This window comes from Callospermophilus lateralis, chromosome 3, assembly GCF_048772815.1.
Source record: "Callospermophilus lateralis isolate mCalLat2 chromosome 3, mCalLat2.hap1, whole genome shotgun sequence".
NCBI lineage: Eukaryota > Metazoa > Chordata > Mammalia > Rodentia > Sciuridae > Callospermophilus > Callospermophilus lateralis.
This window is the reverse complement of record NC_135307.1, coordinates 186,644,839-186,666,471: the sequence shown is the minus strand read 5'-3', so window position 1 is coordinate 186,666,471 and position 21,633 is coordinate 186,644,839. Positions and strand designations below refer to the sequence as shown.

General features: G+C 57.5%; 1 protein-coding gene across 1 annotated transcript in view; it reads right to left on the bottom strand.

The window, feature by feature from the left end:
- Positions 1-21,633, bottom strand: part of Bmp7 (bone morphogenetic protein 7) — a 69,624-nt gene that overhangs the window by 23,322 nt on the left and 24,669 nt on the right. Inside the window, exons 2-3 of the mRNA XM_076849148.1 lie at positions 20,414-20,606; positions 218-366 (exon numbers count right to left, since the gene is read on the bottom strand). Of these exons, the coding sequence (XP_076705263.1) occupies positions 218-366; positions 20,414-20,606 (342 nt within the window). The remainder of the gene's footprint in view (positions 1-217; positions 367-20,413; positions 20,607-21,633) is intronic.

Genomic DNA, 21,633 nt, shown 5'->3' with positions numbered 1-21,633 from the left:
CCACCCCACGGATGTGGGTCCACGGGACCCGTGAGGCCTGTGGCCAAGCTCGCTGTCTCCCTGTGAGGGGAAGGGGCTGCTTTGGCTGGGGGTCGAGTCCTGGGGGAGGGGTGGGAAAGCCTGCTCCAGGAGCAAACAGCACACACACAGCTTCGGACCTCCTGACCCAGAGCGCGGGCTGCACCAGAACCAGTGGTGGCGGTGGCCGGGGACTCACCATCCAGAGTCTCCACGGAGAGCTGCAGGCCCAGGTTGTGTCTTGGGTTGACCACCCAATGGTTGCTGGTGGCTGTGATGTCGAACACCAGCCAGCCCTCCTCAGAGGCCCAGAGGGTGCGGCTGTCGAGCAGGAAGAGGTCAGACTCCCTGTGAGAGAGGAGGAGAGACACAGGCCCATGGTTAGCCCATCATCGCTCAGTTTCCCCAAAGCCAACAGAGAAAAGAGTCTGTGGGACAGGGAGCCACTTGTTTCCCAAAAGTGACCAAGCAGACCAAGACCCAGGCACAAAGAGCTCTCAGGAGTCGTGGTGGGGAAAGGGAGCGCAGAAGAATCACAAAAAGACACATGCAGAGGTCAGCAGGTGCTACCAGGAAATCTTGTTCCACCACGTGTTGGGGGAGGGGTTCTAGAAAGAAGAGTCATCAAGACACCCGAGGCCTGTAGGCTGCATGTGGCTGGGAGAGACCTGGGGCAGGAAGTGACGATTCCTCACTTATTGCAGCAAAAATGGGAAAGACCACCATTCACCCTGTGGAAGATGGTGGATGGATGGGATGGGTGGATGGGTAGATAGGAAGGTGGATGGGATGAATGGGTGAATGGGGTGGGTGGGTGGGTAGACTGGCAGATAGATGGGTGGGTGCAGGTTTGTATAGCTAGATGAGTGGATGGGTGGGTAGGTGGATGTATTCTGCATACAAGGTCTTCATAACATCTCTTGTGAACATTTCATTGCAAAGACTCAGTTCTAATACTTTGGGTCCTTCAATACTCAATTAAAATACTGGAACCCCTAACGTGCCATGTGCCAGGGATTGGAGTGGCACGACTATGTGGGTAGCAACCAGAAGTCTAGTGAGTCAGAGGCCACAGGTGGCCAGGAACGTGCTCCAGTCTGATGAATGAAATGTAATTTATTCCACCAGTCTGGCCCCTGCCCCAGGGCATTGGTAGTCTCTATCATCCCTGGAGTTAACTAACTTTCCTTGGGGTTAAGGTGAATTTTCTCTGCTCATACATAAAGATGTGGGATGTGGCAACTCTTAACTGAGTTCTTACCACATGCCAAGCTCTGGGTTGAGATGTCTGACCAGCATCGTGTCACTGAGTCTCACAACAACTCTACGAGGCAGATAATATTGCCAATGCTATTGTTCAGATCTCAAATTGAGGTTCAGAGGGTGGAGTTGTCTGCCCAGGGTTATTCCAGTGGGACAGGGTCCAGGCAGGTGGAGCCCAACCAGGCTGCCTGCAAGCCCAAGCCTGCAATGTCACATGAAGACAGAGCTTGTGGACTTTACCTTGGCTCTGGTGTAGCTTGTTACAAAACACGCCACTAAATCTCCTGCTGGAGCCAAGCAGCCATGCCCCTTTGGATGAGGCATATGTCTCAGGTTGGCCCCAGTCCCCTCTTCCTACAAACAACTGCCAATCACCTCCATTCATCATTCCTAGAGACCTCTAAGTGTGCAAGGGCAGCTGAATTACCATTCTGCTGAAGCCACAGTCCCTTAGACATTCCCCAGGCACATCAGCAAGTACGGCACAGGAAACGAGTCTTTGCATCAGCCAGTGTCTCTGATGATTTTAACTCGGAACTCACTAGCATCACGTTGGGGGATGAACAGGCTGCTCAGGGAAGCCCCAACGGGGATGAAGAACCAGGCTCAGAAAGCAAACACGGAGGAGGCAAGTGTGATGGTGCAGGACGGGGGGAGGGGGAATCCTGCTCTTCTTTGCCCTCTTTACATCTCTCCCTCCAAAAGTCTGGAGACGGAGAACTTAGTTGGCCGGGTCAAGTCACACTCTGGTACGATGGGGCTTGGCTTTCCCCACCCCATGCCCCTACAACCCCACCGTTTAATTCAGATTCAGAAAGTCCTGAACTCGATTGGGAAAGTGTTGAATTCTATCATTGGTTTGGTCTGAATATTAGTGTCCCTCCCAGAACCTATGTTGAAACTTAATTCCCAATGTGGCAGTACTAAGGGGTGGGACCTGTCAGAGGCAATTAGGCCATGAGGATGCCACCCCCATACATGGATTGGCCCTCGGTAGAGGCTTGAGGTGGGAGTCCCTCTTGTTCTTCCCCCTTTCACCACAGGAGGACGCAGAAGGCGCCATCTTGGAGCAGACAGACCCTGGCCAGGCATCAACCCTGCCAATGTCTTGGCTTGGGACTTCGCAGCCTCCAACTGTGAACCATAGATTTCTATTCCTTATGAATGACCCAGTCTCATGTATTTTGTCAGAATGACACAAATGAACTAAGACAATGGGCCAGTGTGTGAGTGCTCAGTGGCCTCTAGTCTGAGGACCAACAAACAGCCACACACAAGACAACACGTCATCCCCAGCCAGCCACACTGGAGGCCCTCCTGATGCGCCAGAGGCCCGTCCTTCTCCATGACACAGAGAGGTTACGGCAGCAAGGAAGTGCTTCTAGAGCCACGTGGGATTTTAGAGACCCTGTGTTGGACTTTCTTCTCCAAAGGGAATCAAAGTAATGAGTCGACTTTTCACGACCCATTTCCTTCTGCTTCTCCCAGGGCCCTTATTCAGAACTTGCTCAGGGGATGTCCACGCGGCTTTCAAACTCACAAACAAGAATTTCCTGCTGTCTTCATCTCCAGTGTGCCTTGATGACTTTCCCATCCCTGGAGAGTTCCCAAGACCATCCATGAACCAGGGAGCTGCTCTGGACAATTCACAGATGGGAGCAGGGACACCGTCCAAGTCAAAACACAGCCCCCCACTGAGCCGGCTCCCGCCCCACAGGAAACATCCACACCTTAGCACAGAAGTCACAAACCTGGGTGGTGATTTTTCTGGAAAATCATTATTTGTAGGAAAATATGACCAGCTATCTGGACAGGCCCTGGTGGACAGTAAAACAATGAATGGTAACCGAGGGAACAGCATTCGGCCTCACACAGAGGACGCCCTGCCAAACGATACTGAGCACTCTCATCACGGGCCAGGACACCGAGGCCAGATGCTGCAGGCTGGCGCTGACTCACCCCTGAACCAGCAGGAACGAGGCGACTCCCCGCCCCAAGTCATGGTGTGCAGTGTGTCCCAGGCACGCCCGGAAGCCAGGCCTCCTCGGAAGGCACAGGAGAGGGGAGCCTCGCTGAGACGGGCCACGTGCGCTGAGCACAGGCTTTGCCTGCAGACAGGCAGCTGGGCGGGAGGCTGGACACAGAGAGACACAGAGAACTAGGCAGCTGCCACGCCCAGGCATGCTGGGAGAGGGCAGCTGCAGTCGCCATCCCATGAGCAGCCTGTCGTTATAACCAGGAGATGGCTGAATGGGCCCTTTGTGACAGTTTTATTTACCTTGAATACAATGGCCTCCCTGACCCAGCCCAGGGAGAGCGGAGGGAAGGAACCGGAAGATGATCTTCCCTTTTCACCACTCCTGAAAACCCAGGTGCTTTCCAAGCTCCCCTCCCTGACTCTCCCCGACAGCTCTAGACCCTGGTAAGGGTACGGGTCCCGTTTTACAAGAGGACAGTGACGGTGGAAGAGGGGAAGCCACCTGCCCACAGTGGCAGGCCTTACTCGTGGCAGAACCGAGCCACAGCAAAGGAAACCTGCTCCGGAAGCCGGTACAGAAGCCACGCGGCCTCCTTAGCCCACCGTCTCCTGGGGGCCCAGAGACGCAGGGAGCTGGGAATCCTGCTGTCTCACAGCAGGATGGGGTGGAGCAGGTGCTGAGGGGCGCAGATCCAGGGGTGGAACAGCTAATCTGGGTCTCAGTCTGCTCCTCCGCAAAGCGGGGACAAGGCCGTCCTTGTAGACAACTGGGAGGAAGAAGAGAAGCTCGCCTGGCCCCAGAGGCCAGCGCTCCCAGGACATGTGTGCATTCGGGGTGTGGGCTCTCCCTGCCACAGGAATTCCAGCTGGGCCCAGAGGTTACTCAGCTCGCCAAGATCCTCCAGGCAAGCCACCACATATCCGTCCAAGACCTTACCTTTGACCCCAAAACCTGTAAGGATGTTAGCAGTTGTGGGAGGCTGACATCCAGCCCTTCCTGCTGTCTGTCTCCCGGGCTGCTCTCTTGGCATCTGCACCCACCTCTGAAGTCCACTGTGACTGGAGGACCTGGGGGCCAGCCCTGCCAGGTCTAGGGCTCGAAGGCCTGGACAGTTCTTGGTTTTGCCCCTTGGGAGCCACCTCTGCACTGGGGAAGGTAGAGCCCAGGAGGATGCGGGTCTGTGAAGGGACTGAGAGAGGAGCCAGGCAGCCCAGGTGCGGGTGGTCCAGCCTCCCCAGGGACCACACGGGAACCACCCGGAGCAGAAGAACCACTGGCTGAGCCCTGCCCGTATTACTGAGCAATAAAATAATTGTTTTGAGCCACTCCTGGGTAGTCCAAGAGAGATAATCCAAACAAGGGTCACGCTGCTTAGGACACAAAAGCTGAAACTGCCCCCTGGGGGACTGGCCAAGACATCGAGGCCGTCCAAGGTAAGCCTGCCCTGCACAGCTGCTGCACAGGACCTGTCAATCCACTTGCAGTCAAGGGGAACATGGGGTCAGGAAAAAGGTGTTATAAAACACAGTGTGTCACAGGTGCGTTTCTGGAGAAAGATACAATGCTCAAATGAGTGTGAGAAGAAATGGAGAATTTCAAGAGTTGAGTAGGCATGAAAGAAGTCAAAGAAGGAATGAAAGATCTCCTGGTCCTCACCCCTCAGGTGGGTGCATCCTGCTCTTTTACCAAGATCTCTAGGCCACCAGCAGTAACTCCTCCTTCCAGAAGTGTGAGAAGAAGAGGGCAATTCAGAGCCCGCACAGTACAGCTACTGTGCCGCTGACTGCCAAATCGGGGAGGGCCCATTTGAACAGACCTCTCAGAGAGAAGATGTACAGAGGGCCACAGGACACACAAAAAGATGTTCAGCGTCACGAGCTGTTAGGAAAAAGTAAATCACGGCTACAAGACAGCACTTGGCCCCCTCAGGAAGGCTGAATAAAAAGCTCAGACACGACCGAGAATCCGGGAGGAAATGAAGAATGCAGGCCCCACACTGGCCAAGGAGGTGAGATGGTGGGGAAGTGGCTGGACAGTTTCCCAAAAGGTGAAACATAAGCATCATTTCCAAATGACCCAGCTTGACCAGAGCCCTCCCTGACCCTGGGACACTGTTGCCAGGCTTGAGGACACCTCTCCCGGGGACGTGAAGCACCTGAACCCCACCTGGAAGGGCGGGGGAGGAGCCGCTCATCATATGCAGTTTCCAGCCCCTCTCGGCCCACTCCCCTGGAAAGTTCCACCCCGTGGAAAGTGGGTATTTTAGAATCTGGAGTGTAGGAGGGAAGTCCTTTTTTTTTTTTTGCTTTCTGGCTACTTAGAGGCTATTTAGAGGCTGTGACCTCAAGGGCCTTCACCCACAACCTCCCCCAGGTGGAGAAAGATTCCACTGTGGGATGGAGGTGTGCAACCCCTCAGACCAGGAACTCTGGGGAACTGCCAACTGCATACACACGGCTCCAGGGAAGAGAGCCCTGACACCGGCCCTGGAAACCAAGCTGAGTCTGGGGTCTGAGGAGGCCCTGGCGCTGGGCACTCCCATCATAATTAAAAAGCCATAGGAAACGTGGATTCCATCTGGGTCATCTAGTGCCCACTGTCTTGTCCCTCAGGACGGTCCACATCCTGTCTCAGAGCCCAGCTTCAGAGCTGTGGGAACCATGCCTCCTGCCAGTCACCCAGTGTCCAGGGTCTCAGGGGTTGAGCAGGACCTGGGATCCACTGCAGCCATTTGGGTTTGGGGCTCTGCAGACCAGTGGGGGGAGGGGTTCCATCTTGTGTGCAGACTGCCAGTGACCAAGTGGGAGTTAGCATCTAGTTCCCGGCCATAACCGTGGGTGGGATGATGAAAGAATGCTGTCCACACTCCATGCAACTCCCCAGGGACTCGGACACAGTCCACCACCAGCAGGGACAGGTGCAAGCTGGGGCTTGGAAGGGTCCAGTGTGGCACCATCTATGGTCTCTCCAGGAGGCTGGGCCAGGGCTGAGGCCTCAGCACCCTAGAACCTCCCCCTGAAGTGCTGCTCTCCTGCCCAGCAGAGTGGCACGCGGTCCCGTCTAACAGACAGGCGGCACGGGCCAGGAGTGAGGAGGCTCTTCAGCTAGAGAGCACAAGCCCAGGCAGAGAGCCACGGGGAGCAAGGCCCACCTGGGGCTAGGGGAGGCAGGTGGAAGGATGTGGCCATCCGTGCCGAGCGGCCCCACCACCAAAGAAAGGAGAGTGGGCTTCAGATGACAAGGTGGGCAGCATAATGTGCCCCTAAAAGGCCCCGTCCCAGCCTCAGCCCTCGAGTGCACTATCTTACACGGGAGGAAGGCTTTTCAGGTGGGATTAAAGGATTTTGAGCTGAGAGAAGATCCCGGATATCCAGATGGGCCCAGGGTCATGTCAGAAGTCCTCATGAGTGAGCGGCCAAGGTGGCCGTGACAGCAGAGGCCAAGGGGCTGCAACAGCTGAGCCCCAGCTAAGGAGGAGGCGCCTGTCCTGCCTGGGCAAGGCCTGGAGGTGTGTTCTCCCAGGGCCCGCAGAAGGCGCTCAGCCCTTCCAGCCCATGGCGTGGGGACCCTCTTCAGACTCCGGCCCTCCAGAGCTGCAGGAGAGCACACCCATGTGTGGTGAGCCCATTGAATTGCTGGTCACTTGTCACAGCAGCAATAAGGCTCCATCCCTGCCACCCAGGAGTCCTCTCCCTCGGGGCTCTGCTAGGAGATGGGGAGAGAGGCAGAGCCCTGGGCCCAGAGGCTGGGGGCAAGTCCTGAAAACCCTGATCAAGTGCAGGGAGAGGGTCCTCTGGGTGAGGAAGAGGGAAGGAGGCCCAGCCCTGGGCATGGGGTGTAAGAGGACGACCTGTGAACACCAGAAGGATGTGCGGGGCCAAGGTAGCCAGAGGGCTGGACCAGTGCTCCTGGCAGAGGGCAGGATGTAGGCAGCGTGGTGAGAGACAGCAGGAGAGAGCAGGTGAGCAGGGGTGCAACCTTCAGGGCTCTGGCTGCAGGAAGGCGGGTGCCGGGAGCTTGCTGTGTGGGGAGTTTCAGGCGGGTGGAGGGCACTGCATACCACTCAGCTCCAGCGGCTCCCCTCCCCGTGCTGAGGGCACCCCCACTCTGCTCTTTGGAAAACTGCAAGGCTGGACATTTGAAGGCTGGCATGCTGTGAACGGTGGCTGGGCCCAAGAACATTCCTCAGAGGAGCCATCAAGGGAGGGCGGCCAACGTTCCCAGGCCAGCGGGAGGTTAGGCTGAGTGGCAGTGGCTGAGGGGTGAGCATGGCACCTGCAGCCAGGCCAGGGCACAGACAGCAGCCTGCGGGAAAGCAGGAAAGCCTGGAAGTGGATCAAAGGGCCCCAGGAAGCTGGCCTTGGTGACCAGTGGCCGCCAGGCACCACTGAATTGGGCTGCAGGGCCCCTCCCTGGGCTGGGAGCACCCTGCCTCCACCTCAGGGAATGCCCTGCTTTTCCACTAGTCGCCCCAAGACAGGAAGATGAAGGCAGGGAGGCCAGAGCTTTTTAAAGCACTGTCTTAAGGCTGTGCACATCCAGGAAGACTAAAATTAAGTCCCCTGGGAGAGAGGTGGAAAAGTACACAAAGTAGAACAGTACCCTCCCGCCGCAGACAGAGCTGGGACAGCCCACGGCTTTCCTACCCACCGCAAGACTCTGCCAGCCACTGCAAAGGGAACCCACTGGGCGTGTGTGCAGGGCCTGGGCCACTCCTGTCCAGCACCAGGAGGCTGCTGTTGTCAGGGTCAGAAAGCAAGACAGCAGCCATTAAGTGCCGGGCCTCATTCTCCCCAGCTGCAGCAGGAAGGGCCTAGAGCTCATCGAGGTCTCAAAGGCACGTTCACAGAGGGCCCGAAGTCAAAAAAGGCTCCGTAGTTAAACACAGTTGCAAAGCACCGGTGACACAGCGCTCCTTGGAGGGTTCACACTGCACATTAGCACTCCAAGGCTCTGACAAGTCCTGCTGCAAAGAAGTGTCCACCCCAGGCACAGAGGTGCCTAGAAACCCCCCAGCTTATGCATGCGGGAGGGTGACGGAGTGGGGCGTCAGGAGGGAAGGGAATCACAGCAAGCAAGCAAGCAGAAGTCTGGGGGGAAGGCACTTCCTTTCTCTGAGGGTGTCCCAGGGTGGTCCTTGGGTCACATATTGGGTGGCCTGGGATGGTAAGTATCACACACGAGCTTTGAGCGGAGGTAAGTGGGAGTGGCGTCCCAGCGGAGAGGTCCTGAGCAACCCGACCTCTGTCTGGAGGCTATTTTGTTTGTGAAATGGGGATAACGATGGGCTCATTCTGGGGATGGATTACATGGGATAATGCAGTCAAGATGCCAGCACAGAGCCAGGGACCGAGGCTCCTAGATGTTTGGAGCAGAGCCCAATGTAACGTGAATCTCACCACTGGGCTGACCCAGCCCCAGCCCTAAAGCAAGGAGCTCACTGCCACATCCTATGGACTCTGGTTCCAGAAGCAATGATCTTAGAGCAGGCTGAGGCCCTGCACCTGGAGCCGTCTCACAGCGGAGGCCTGATGTCAGGTGGCTGGTGGCCAGGGAGCGGGCCTGGACCCTCCAGCAGAAGTGAAGGGAGCTGAGCATGCTCCAGGGCGGCCTCAGGGTCCTACTTGCACCCTTCTCAGCCCATGACCCACTCCCCAGAGCAGCTTGCACAGGATAAGAATGCAACTGCCCTGCCTCAAGTCCTCTATGAGCTCTTAAGATTAAAAGCGAAACTCCCTCCATGTTCTGTAACGAGGGAGACTGTGTAACTGACCAAGAAACTTTAGGGAGAGAACGAGGCACTGTCAAAACTTCCAGATGAGCACATGGGGGCTCTGGTCACCCTCCCTGTGGAGGGGCCCCAGCTGCCTTCAGGCCTTCATCTAGACTCCGGCCCACCCTGGGCCTTGGCACACCCTGTTCCCTCTTCCTGGCACACCAGTCCTTACCCCCTCACCTCCATCACCCCTGCCATTCTCCAGTCCCCAGAGACTGGGCATCTCAAAGCCCATGCCCCCCGTGCAGCCCCAAGGCCAGATTTCATGGGGGTTCATGCCGTTCTTTGGGTTCCCCTCATTCCCTACCAATTCTGAATTCCTTGTTGGCAAAGCACAACTGCACTAGCCCAGCACCCTGCGCCTACACCCAGTGGAGCAGTGGGCCTGGAGGACATGTGGACTGGTACACAGGTACCTCCAGGCCTCTCATGGAAGAGGAGGCCACCAGCCTCACCAGCCAGCTTCACTTCCAATAATTCTTATTGTTAAAGAAAGAAGAGTAAATGTGTTTTCATATTAGGAAGGCACCTCCAGAAACGGCTGAGTCCCCGTTTCCTGGGGCACTTAGCCCACCACTCCCAGGTCTCAGGCTGGTCATCCACGGTGGCTGGGCAGAATCCCAGGCCATCCCCAGGCTGCCTCCTGCAAGCCCCACTGTGACCTGGGGACTGTGGATTCCAGTTGTAAAACCACCCCAAATGCCCCGACTGGAAATTGCCAGATCTTTGGGCTTCCAGCTTCCCTTTCCTGTTTCCTGTCCCCTGTCACTCTCAGGCCACCTCCTTTCCCCACACTGGGAAAACCAGGCAGAGGGCTGTGTGCTCTGATCTCAGTGAACATCAGGACCCTGGGAGTCCCCCCACCAGGCCTCACAGGGAGCCCCATGGAGCTGTCCCCACAGCTCTGGGAAGTCCCACGGGGGAGAGCAGCCGCCTGGGTCTGGCGTGCGGAGGTGGATCTTTCTAGACTTTCCCTGGTTGCCCCATTTCCTCCAGCCTCCAGCTCCAGACCAAAATAGAACAAGGTAAACTCGGCCTCTCTGCGAACACTCAAGGAATAAACAAACCAACACAAACAGTTTCAGGCTGCGTCATCTTTCCAACGTTAAAAAAGAAGAAGAACCGGAGGCTGTTTTAAGGTTCCAAATCCAGAGACTAAAAAGTGCACCAGACTCAGAAAGAAACTGGACCCGGCGGTGGGGCGTGCAGATGAAAGCAAGGCCATGACCAGGCACAAGATTCTCAATGGCAAAGGCGAGTGGGACACCTAGAGCAGGTGCAGGGGCTGTCGGAGACTCATCCTGAGGACAGCGTCCCCAAGCAAGGGGGTGCCAAGAAGAGGAAAGCGAAGGAAAAATGTCTTGCACTCGGGGCACCGGGGCTGGGCCAGATGCTGCCCAGGCCTCAAGCCGCAGATCCTGCCAGCCACCCAGCAGTACAGACCCTCACCCTGTCATGTCACCTCTGAGGGACCCTCAGAGGCACATGGAGTCAGTACTTGAAAGCAAGTAGTTTGAGAGGTGACCCCATGAACCAACTGGAGAGCAGAGCAGGGGACAAGCATGAAAATCAACCAAACAGGGCTCTGGGCATCCAGGGCACAAACCCATGGAGACCTGTAGGCCAACTGGGGAGGATGGGGGGCTGCAGATTCACCCACCAGCTCTGGTCACCATCCAAACGCATGAAGGCACCACGGGACATCTCCACTTGGTGAGCCTGCAGAGCCGCTCCGTGACATACTGTGACATGCAGCCGAGCAGGGCCACCTGCTGAAGGACTCCACACTCCATTTAGCACTCCGCTGCTGCCACTTTGAAATCCCTGCACATTTTCAGCATGCATTTACACCTGGTTCTGGGCCCTGCAAGCTATGTGTCCGGTCCTGGGAGCTTGTTTTTCCACCCCAGGGACAGCATCTTCTAGCTCCTGCATCAGATCAGTTGGCATTAGATGCGGGGTTAGTGCTGCCAGGTGGTTCTGACAACCATTGGTTAGTTCAGGCCCTGCTGCCCCAGACGGAAGTCTGTGGGCTATGGAGCTGAGTGGTGGTGGTGGTGGCGGTGGTGGCACGGCAGCTTGAGCAGGTGAAGAGGAGGCAGGAAGGGGACACATGTGGCCAGCCGCACCAGCCTCACCTTAGCCCACTGTGCAGCATCTCTAGATCTTTCCACCTAGGTGGGCACCAGGCCCCAGGGTCTCTCCTTCCAGATGCCTGTGAGCATCCAGACTGGGCATTCCTGCACATCGACATGCTCCCTGCTACTCCCTGCTACTCCAGGGGACACAACAGAGTCTGGAAGTGTCTTGGTCTCACACCTGTGTGAGGAGGTATGACTGGCACCTAGTGGGTGGAGGCAGGGGTGCCATTCGACACCTTGATGCGCAGGACGGCCCCACAGAGAGATCAAATGCCAGCCGTGCCAAAGCTAAGACACTGCCTTAAATGGCGGCTCATAAAGACATAGAGACTGAGTCCCCAGCCCCTGGCAGAAGGAGGGTGAGTCTTGGTCTTTGGAACCCCCTGTAGGAGTGAGCCCAAGTCACCCTGCAGGGACTCTGTGTGACACCAAGCCCTCACTGGCCCCCTGGGCCTTTCTTGGAAGCAGTTTCTATCATTGGCATCTGTCCCCATGCAATTTCAGTGTGGGCCTTGGGGAAACCCGACCTGGGACCAGGGGCCCAGAGGCTTCCATTGGTGGCAGCTTCACGGAGGAGTCAGGAAAAGCCCAGATGCAGCAGGAGAGGCCCAGATCCACCAGCCACACCGTGGTGTCTCCCAGAGGAGGAGGGTGGCCGGTGCGCTGGAATGCAGGCCAATATCAGCTTTCTTCCCCATTCTTAGAGTGGCAAAATGGAAAGCCACGGTCGTTTTTAAGAAACAAGAAGAAAACGGGGCTGACCGGAGTGGACAAAGGAAGAGCCAGTGTCTGAAGAACCCTGAGCATTTACCCAGAGGCCTACCCCTGGCCTGCACTTGACCTAACCAAGGTCGGCCTTCACCACCGCTGGCTCTTCCACGGGTCCTCCTGGTGCGCCCCAGTTCCCCATCCCTGCAGAGTTGACATTTGAACAGGCACTTTTCTTCCCAGCTACAGATGACCGCTTATGACCAAATTGAAAAATATTAATTCTCTTTGTCTCCTGCCAAAAAGGCTAAAGCAATTACAGGCCTGATATGAAACACAGATGTTAATACAGTTGGAAAAATAGGCTTCTATAGGCGAGCAGAGGTCCTGATCCGAGTACGAAGAGCTTTTGGAATTAAAGTGCCAGATCAAGTTATCCAGACAGCCCGATCCTCAGACGCATTCTCCCCAGAGGCATTCCAGCCTCAGAAACCCGGGTCACAACACACACGCGGACATCTCCCCGTGCTGCCAGTGAGAGCCAGCCTACCTCTGGATGCCCACCAGCTCCAAATAATATAATTATAATCATCACAGGGAAACTTGCATAGGATCGAAAGTAGTATAATTACAGGCAATTTTCACTTTTTGGAAATTGAGCTCAGATGCTGGAGAAAGATTGCAAACAAGACATTCTTTCTTTCAGTTCTGGAAGAGAAGTTGAGTTGGAAAGTTTGCTGGGGTGGACCAGCCTCGGGGCAAAGCCACTGGCCACCACTCACTCATACAACAGGTATCTGGCCTGCATGTCCTCGAGCCAGCACGGTGTCCCCACGCAAGAGACAGCACCGTCTGTGAGCTCAGGAAGCCTGCACCCTCAAGCAGATGATAAGCTGGTTCAGCCACCCACCCACCCACGGGACAGATGTCTGACTCAGTGCCTACTGTGCGCCCAGCTCCAGGTATAAAGGACAGATGACAAGAGAGAGAGGGAACCCCACACAGGTGCAGCACCCATCGTGGCAGGGGGCCACCCACACAGCCGCTGAGCACCCACTCAGCTCAGCCACAGCCTGTAGGCCTGCCCAAGGTCACGCCTGGACCTGCCCAAGGTCACGCCACTTCAAGTGGTGCAGCCGACGAGGGGGGCAGATCGTTTGTCTTCTCTGCCTCAGTTTCCTTCTGGGGAAAACACAATGTGTCCCAATTCATAAGGCCACCATGAGGAGCAAGGAAATGTGTGTCGAGAGGTCACATCGGGGAGGGTGCTGGGAGGCTGTGGCCACATTCCCCCTCCTGTCCTGCCCTGTCCCGGCTTCCCACCACAGGGAGTTCTTATGGAAAGTGCTCAGGAGGGGCACACGGGAGGCAGGTTTTGTCATCACTGCACTCTTCTCCTGGTACGTGACCGCTTTGTGGCAAAGTAGAGGCTGAAGGACTGTGTGGGGATTGTGGTCAAATCCACCCAGTGGTCCAGAGAGCAGCCCTTCCCAGGCCGGGCCTACGTGGGCAGCAAGTCCACCCAACCTGCCCCAGATGGGCCAGCGCCTGCAGGGAGTCAGAATCCCGGCCACCACCAGGCCCATTCCACATCCACTGCGGGCAGACAAGTCGGTTACAACTGATGCGCCACCACCACCGGCACCGTCCCCAAGACGCCAGGCTCGAGAGGAAATACGGAAGGAAATAAAAGGCACAAAGATCAAAAAAGCCACCAAGGCCCACCAGATGGCCTCAGACCGCAGGACAGGAAGCCAGCGGGATGCTGAGTGGGGCAGGCCAGAGGCACTTCCAGCACTCCCTGGATTGGACACAGTGGCTTGCCGTCTCTGCCCAGCTGAACACAGGCTTCTTCCAGAATGATCTGTGCAAACCAGTGAGAGGACCCCAAGGGGAACCAAGAGGCACTAAGGGCTCGTCACTCCTGCCCAAGCAGCTCAGAGCTGGGATTTTGGAGTGGGGCCCATAGAAGGGGCCACAGGGGAAAGGACCAAGGTGGCCCTGACCAAGCCTGCTCTGGGCAGCTGTCCCCAGCCTTCCAGGATGTCCTGGCTGTGCGGTGACTGCCAGCTGCTCCTGCCTTACCCTCTGAGGAGGTTCCTGGGGAGCTGAACAGCACCTCCTGAGAAGGCAGCTCCAAACCAGAGCTCACGCCCTGGGGCTGAGGTGTAGTGGCAAGGGGCAGAAGCCAGGAGACCAGGGACCCGGCACGTAGGCCTTCAGGAGCAGCAAGGACCCTCCAGAGGCAGAGCCGGAAGGGATCTCCACCCGCAGCCAGCCCTTTCCTGTGCCACTGAGACGGCCAGTCATGGTCTGGACCACGAGCTGGGCTCCGTCCTGTAGGAAGAAAAATAGTCTTCTCCCAGAGAGCAAGCCAAAGGTGCCAGGGCCTGGGCCAGAGAGCTCTCTCCCCTTCCATCTCCTGGGCGCGTCCATCAGCCCACAGGTGGGACGCAGATCTTAACGGCCAGTTCTCAGCCTGGTACCCAGGAATCACCACTTTTTAAAAAGCCCCAATGCCCAGTTGACCCTGCCATGTATTCAGGCTTTAACTGATTCTCATCAATCAGCGTCATCGATTCTAAGGCACAGCCAAGGTCGAGAGAGACAACACACACTTGAGCCCAGGTGAGGGATGCCACAGAGATAAGCACATGATGCTACTGTGGCTCAGGGTGTGACGCTGGAATCTAAGGGACCTGTGTTCAAGTCCACCTGGGCACTTCCTAGCTACGCGACCTCAGGTAAGTTACTTCCCATCTCTGAGCCAGTCTGTTCACCTGGAAAACGGGGACCACAAGTCTTCAAAGGGTCATACCCAAGGTACGTAACAAAGGTGAAGGGTTCGCCACACAGTCACCAACAGTAAGCACCAAAACAGATGCCTCCAACACAGGGGTGGGGACGGGCTCTGGAGCGTGGCTGTCCCTCTCTCTGCCCCAACATGCTCACAGGGCTGAAAGTCAGATCAAAACCTGCCCAGGGTTTTGTCACCAAGACTTGAACCTGCATATAACAGGATCGCCATCCAAAAGGCCTCAAGGGAAGACCAGGTGGGGTGAGGATCCCTGGGGCCACCCTGAGGCCGCCCTGGGGTACAGGGACTGAATCCAGCCTGGCAAGCCCTCCGGAGTCACAAGCCCCTTTCTGAGCCAGAAGCTCAGTCCCTCAGAGGACCGAATCAGAGGCTGCCCTTGCCCGGCTCCTGGGGACAGGAGAGAGCAGCAGAGCTGAGCCCTAAAGAGGAGGCGGACACTGGCCCAGGCCAGGGAGCTCTGAGGAAGCCCCTTTGCAAGAGGAGAAGGATCGAGCTGAGGGCAGGAGCTTGTGCTCCTGGGGGCTGGGGCGCTGGCTGGCCGAGCAGACCCCCCACCATCCCTGCACGTGCAGGCAGGGCCCCGGGCCCTGGGGTGGGCCGCAGGAGCTGCTTGGACAGAGCATTCCCACCCGGGGCAGGGCGGGGACAAGAGGGCTGGCCTGGCTGAAGGGAGCTTGTGAGCCACACCTCAGCCTCCCCTGCCGACCTCTCCCCTGTGGGGGACAGGCACAGAACAGCCCCCTCGTCCTCGGAGTGACTCAGGCTGCAGCTGATCCAAATCTTGGCACAGGAGACCACTCTGAGGTCACCCTGCTGGCAGCCAAAATCCCTGAGATGGAGCAAGGGACATTTTTCATCCAGCTGCCGACATCATCTCGACCTTGGTGGTGGCCAGGGAGCCTGGCCTCCACTTCCCTAGAGTTCTCAGAGGCCAGCTCTCAACACGTCCCTCCCTGGGCTGGGGAGGCTGGGATGGAGCACTCTGGCCTGGTTTCATGACTGAAGAGACCCCCCACCCCACCCCACCCCAAATACCCTCCCCAGCAGCTGGAACCAAAGCTGGAGCCAACAGGGACAGGCAGGTCCAGCCCCTGGAAGCCAGGCCCAGCTTGTCCAGACTCAGGCCATGATTCAGAGAACAGGGTTAAGACCGAGCCCTTCACCTCCCCACCCTCCACCAGGTGCCCAGAGCCAAGGCCACCAGCCCCAGACCTGCCTCGCAGCCCCACTTGCTTCGCAGCCGCCCAGGGCGGCTCCTCCACGTCTCACCAGCTGTCTGGGGCCGAGCTCCTGCAGCGCCCAGGGCCATGGAAGGCCTCCAGCTCAGCTCATTATCGGAATTTAATCTAGATTCCAAGAGATCAAGAGGACTTGGTGGAAAGTGACTCCCACGAGGGGAGACGCTAAGGCCGACCCAAGCCGGCTAATCCCCGGCACCCCCAGGGCTTTCCTGGAGCTCAAGCAGAGCGTGCCAGGGAGCCAGATGTCTCAGCCCTGCACAGCTGGGCAGCTGCTGGCGCAAGGCCACGGCTTCCTCAGCACAAAGACCAGGGTGGCTCCACGGCCGGCCGGGGTGGGGGGTGGGGTCTGGGCTCTTTGGGGAACTCGGACAAGGGGCCCGGTTAGGGGCAGCACAGGTGCGCTCCACCCCTGCAGAGGTGACAGGCTAGAGGCTTGGAGGCCCACAGAGCATCCTGAGCTCCGACCTTCTCCCGCTGAGCGACCACAAAGTCCAGCGATTTAGCCAAAGACCAAGAAAAGGCAGAGATGGCGGCGAAGCCAGCATGAGGATGACAGGCCACCGCTGAGCCTTCAGGGAGCACCCACCAGGTGTCAAGGGCTGAGCCGGTCCACTCCTTTCTCCCTTCACCCAGGCCTGGGAGGGAGGGCCAGGTACCCCCAATTTATACAGGAGGAAATTGAGGCCCTGAGGTTCCTGGTCCCCAAGGCCACACTGGTGCCTGGTGGCCGGATTCAAATCCATGCTCTAGAGTCAACACTAAAACAAGATTCTCGGGAAATGAACAAGAAACTCTTTTAAAGTTGTATCCTGTTCGTCTCTGGAGACGCGAGGAGCTCTTCATCCTCTCTCCGCCACAGGAAGAAAACCGAGCAATCCACACAGCACGGCCTCCTCCCGCCCCCGCCTCCAACTCTGCCCCCTGGCTGCCAGGTACGTCCTGCCCGCCAGCTGTCCCAGACCCTGTGGTCACCTCCTCTGCTGGGACACTTGCAGACGAGGAGCATGACCTCCCAGCAAGCCAAGAGCCATCAGAGACAGACTCAGTGACCTGTTAGGCCAGCCTGGCCACCTGCCCAGGAGCTGAGGACACCTGTCCCACCTTCCCTCCATCAGCCGCAGTGACTCAGGCCTTCTCCCCACCTGGGCACCCAGGACCCACCCTTAGATCCCCGTAAAGAGCAGGAGGCAGCCACCTCAAACTGAGACAGGACCCAGTGAGTAGGAAGTCAGCAAGTGACAGAGGCAGCACAGGGAGCAGAGACCCCGGAGGGGGTCAGACACGTCTCTAGATAAAATACAAAATAGGGCTGGGGACGTGGTTCAGTGGTCCAGAGCCCTTGAGTTCAATCCCCCAAAAAAGAGCTTCCCGTTAAAGGCTCCGTCTCACCCTCAGCAAGACCCACGACCCTCATCAGCCCACCTGACCTGAGGACTGCAGCCCCGCCCTCTGCTGCAGAGACTTCTTGTCATTCAAGTGTCCCAGCTCAGTGCCCTCCGTGACCACCCTACCTAAGGCACACCTGCCCACACACCTGCTCCAGCCAGTCCCAACAGCTGCCCGGTCTGCTTACTGGCTCCTGTGTTTGCTTCTCACTTTCTGGGATCCTGCATGGATTGGATCAGACCCCCCTAAAGACACTCCTAACACCTGGCACCTGGCCTCGGACCTTATCTAGAAGTAGCGTCTCTGCAGGCGTAATCCGTTATGGGTGGCACCCAGGCCTGTGTGAGAAGAGGAAGAGCCATACAAGGAGAACCCATGTGAAAACAGGGAGCCACGTGACCGCAGCAGCCGAGACGGGGCTGGTCCATGTGCAGCCTGGGAGCACAACAGCCAGTGGTCACCACCAGAAGCAGGAGATAAGCAAAGACCCCAGACACAGGTTTCAGAAGGAACAGGGCACCCTGAGAGCTTCACTCCAGAATTCAAGGAATAAGCCCTGCTGCTTTAAGCCACCCCAGTTTGCGGTCTTGTTATCGCCTCTCTAGGAAAGATAACGCCCTCAATCAAAGCATTAGATGAGCCAGACGCAGTGACGCACACCCGTAATCCCAGCGGCTCAGGAGGCTGAGACAGGAGGATTTCGAGTTCAAAGCCAGCCTCAGCAAAAAGCGAGGCACTAAACAACTCAGTGAGACCCCGTCTCTAAATAAAATACAAAATAGGGCTGGGGAGGTGGCTTTGTGGTCGAGTGCCCTTGAGTGTAATCCCCAGTACCCAAAGAAACATGGGATGAGGCCTGCTCTCGTGAGCCCCTCTCACTGGATCCCGTGGTCTGACTTCTGAGAACGGTGCCTGGAGTGGGGTGTTCAGTGGAGCTTCAACAAATACATCATGGAACCCACGTCTCTGTGCAAACGCAGCAGCCTTGACCTCCACGTCGGCAGCCCGGGCCCCACTTGCTGATCCCTGACCCTCCATCCAGCACCTTCCCCGGGTGGAGCAGAGCAGGTGAGCACAAGACTTGGGAGCCATGGATGGAGACACCCCTCAAGGGAAGAGCAGCCCAGGGCTGCAGAGGCGCCCCCAGGCCCAATGACCCCGGGTCCACAGCAGGGCAAAGAGACCCACGGGCAGTGTGCAGGTGAGCTGTGTTGTCCGCCCCACTCAGAGCTGCTCCATCCTGGAAGTGCAACCCCTCGACAGCACTCTCTGAGGGCAGGTCTGGGGAGCCTGCCAGGAGGTCCCAGGGGAATGGGCTCAAGGATGGCACAAGTGGGCCCAGTTAGTGCTGCTGACCAACAGCCTCAGGGTGCCTGCCCTGCCCCAAGTCTCCCGCCTTCATGAGAAAAATCAAACACAGGGGATGAGGCTGTGCTGCAGCTTGCGGAGCACGCCTGAGGCCCTGGCTCCATCCCCAGCTCTGCAAAATGACAATAAAGAAAGTCCTGGGGCGTTTGTCAGAGGGTAGACAAACCTCTAAAACCCCCAAGAATGAACCCAAAACTTCTCTGGAAGCTGTGCCTAGGGACCAGGCTGCCAGGGCACCTACCTGAAAGCCTTTAGGAAGACTCAGAGGTGGTTACAGACACAGCTGGCCCTGCCCCTCAGGCCATCCCAGCTCCTTCCCAGGACCATGCCCTCCAGCAGGGAAGCAGCACAGGGTGGCCTTGGGCGGGGCCCTCTGGAATGGAAGATTTAAACCACACAGGGACACCTTCTGTCCCCTGTCAGACTGACAGGGATTGACAGCTTGGTTAAGGGACCTTGGTGAGCACAGAGGAGCCGGCCCTGTCCCCTCCCTGGCTCGAGGAGAGACGTCCATACAACATCCACAGGGGAGCAACCCAGAAACATGCACCACAGCCAACACCGTGTGTGTCCAGTGGCCCACAGTCTAGGACCTCAGATGAACAGGCAACCTGCCGAGGCGCCACCCTGACCAGCAGGATGAGAGGCCGCACGCACTCAGGCACCCGAGGAGGCCATGTCAGGGACAGGAATGGCCTCCATGGTGCGGGGGAGCCTTACCTATCCAAATACAAGTTTTGAAGGAAATACTTTTATAAGCCTGGCTCCAGCTTCTTCCCAAACCCCGGCCCAGGTCCCCACGTGGCCAAGTTCTCACCAGGTGGCCGTGCACTCTGGCTTCGGGCCACTTCCACTCTCGCTTTTCAGAGTTTCCTTAGAAGGCTACATGAGCGTGACGTGAGATAAGGCAAGACACAGGGCGCCCCAAACAAGCCTCGTTCTCTTGCCTTGTGTTTTTTCTTTTATTTGCAGTGCTGGGGATGGAACCCAGGGCCTCACGCATGCCAGGCAAGCGCTCTCCCACTGACGTTTCGTGTTCCCCACGGTCAAGATGACCCCGAGACAGCGGCATTCAGTGGGTATGCAGGGGTGGATTGTAGGTTGCTGTCTGTGCTCAACACATCCCCTTCCTACCTGAAGAGCGAGGGCTGACCATCAGAGGTAGTTCTTCATGAACTACCATGTCACAGCCGCAGGGGACAGTAGGAGTGTCACAGCCTGAAATTAAAGTCTCTCAGCACCGACTTCCGACCCTGGGACTTCTCTGGATGGTTTGGGGGGGATTAGGGTTGTGTTCCCTCTAATAACATTTTATTACAACGGCCACTTTCACTGGTGGCCTGACACCACGTGGAGCCTCAGAGTGAAGATCGGAGAGTGGGAGACCATCACCAGAATGCTCCCCCTGGGCCCGCCTGATCCAGGCCACCCATAAATCCCTGCATGGGCCACACACCCCGGGCCTCCCGGGCTCCTGCCTTCTTGCCCAGATTTGCTGATGATCCCCATGGTCATAAGATGACGCCATGGTCATCTTAGAAAACTGTGACACACACATCATGCACCCTCTTTTAAAGAGACACCAAGTCCAAATGTGGTCGGTGTCCCACGGTGGCAGCTGTGTGACAGCTGCTGCCCTGTTGGCCTATCCTGGGCCTGCACCCTTTCTTCCTCAGTAGCTGGAGGCAGCACGGCACCCAGACCCCGGCACCCACCTGCCCAAGTGCTCCTGAAGCACCTGGTAGACGCTGATCCGGAAGGTCTCGTTGTCGAAGCGTTCCCGGATGTAGTCCTTGTAGATCCGGAATTCAGCTGCCGTCACCGCTTCCCCTTCTGGGATCTTGGAAAGATCAAACCGGAACTCCCGATGGTGGTAGCGTGGGTGGAAGAATTCCTTGTCGTGCTCCACTGGAAGGAGAAAGCACACAGCGGTGCCCGTGAGTCTCTGGGTTTCCCCTCCTGGCTCAGAGTCCAGCACCCTGCCCAGGCAGACTCGCCCACCGCGACCCTGGTTACAACCCCCGCCCCACGATGACCTACTTGCAGCTCGGACCCCATGGTCATCAGGAACAACCAGAGCCTCAGTCTCATCCAGCCCACTGGGAAGAGTGGGCACTGCCCACGCCACCCAGGAGGCCCTGACCAGACTCAAGCTCCAGCAGCTCAGACCTGGGTCCAAGTCCCCCCGCTCACTGGGCCTACCCGGGGGACCTTAGGCCCATAAGTCACTGTGGACGCTTCTGAAAAAATAAGGATGCCCTGACCCGTGGTGGGCTGGTAAACGTTTACTGGCCAGTTCTCTGGGCCTTGGTCTCTCTGGGCCAATTTCCATGGTGTAAATGCCGCGATCCAGTCAGATTTCAAGGTCCCACGGGGAGGCCCCTGAATGAGGCACTGGGAAGGCAGTGGACAGTAGCTCAGGCTGTGCGCTCTGCCCTGAGCCGGGAGCCACAGCTCTGGGGAGGGGGTCTGGTAGCGCACTCTTTTTAAAGCACCCCCAGATATTTCTAACCAGCAGCCAGGGTCACAACCACAGCTGTGGGCTGACAGCAGGAAGGCAAAGGGCAGAGCCGGGAGCTTTGGAATTGGCTCCAGGACAAAACAAAATGAAGGGCCTCAGCCCAGCCCCTTCTGCTGGCACTGATGTTAGACTGCAAAAGCACGTCCACCTCCCAGGTGGCCAACACCAAGACACACACAGTCCAAGAGAAAGGTGACCCCAAGGTAAGGAGGCCAGGCAAAGAGCCTGGGCCCGTCCTGCCTCCTGCTACTCCTCCAGCTCCCATGCCACCATAAGTGGTGAGCAGATCACCTTGCTAAGGCACTTGAGACCCAAGAGGTGTCAAGTGGCCTTCCCAGGGTCGCAGAGCTGGGACTCAAACCCAGGTCTCACCCAAACCAGACACGGGCTTGACCTCTTCATACCCCACAGGCT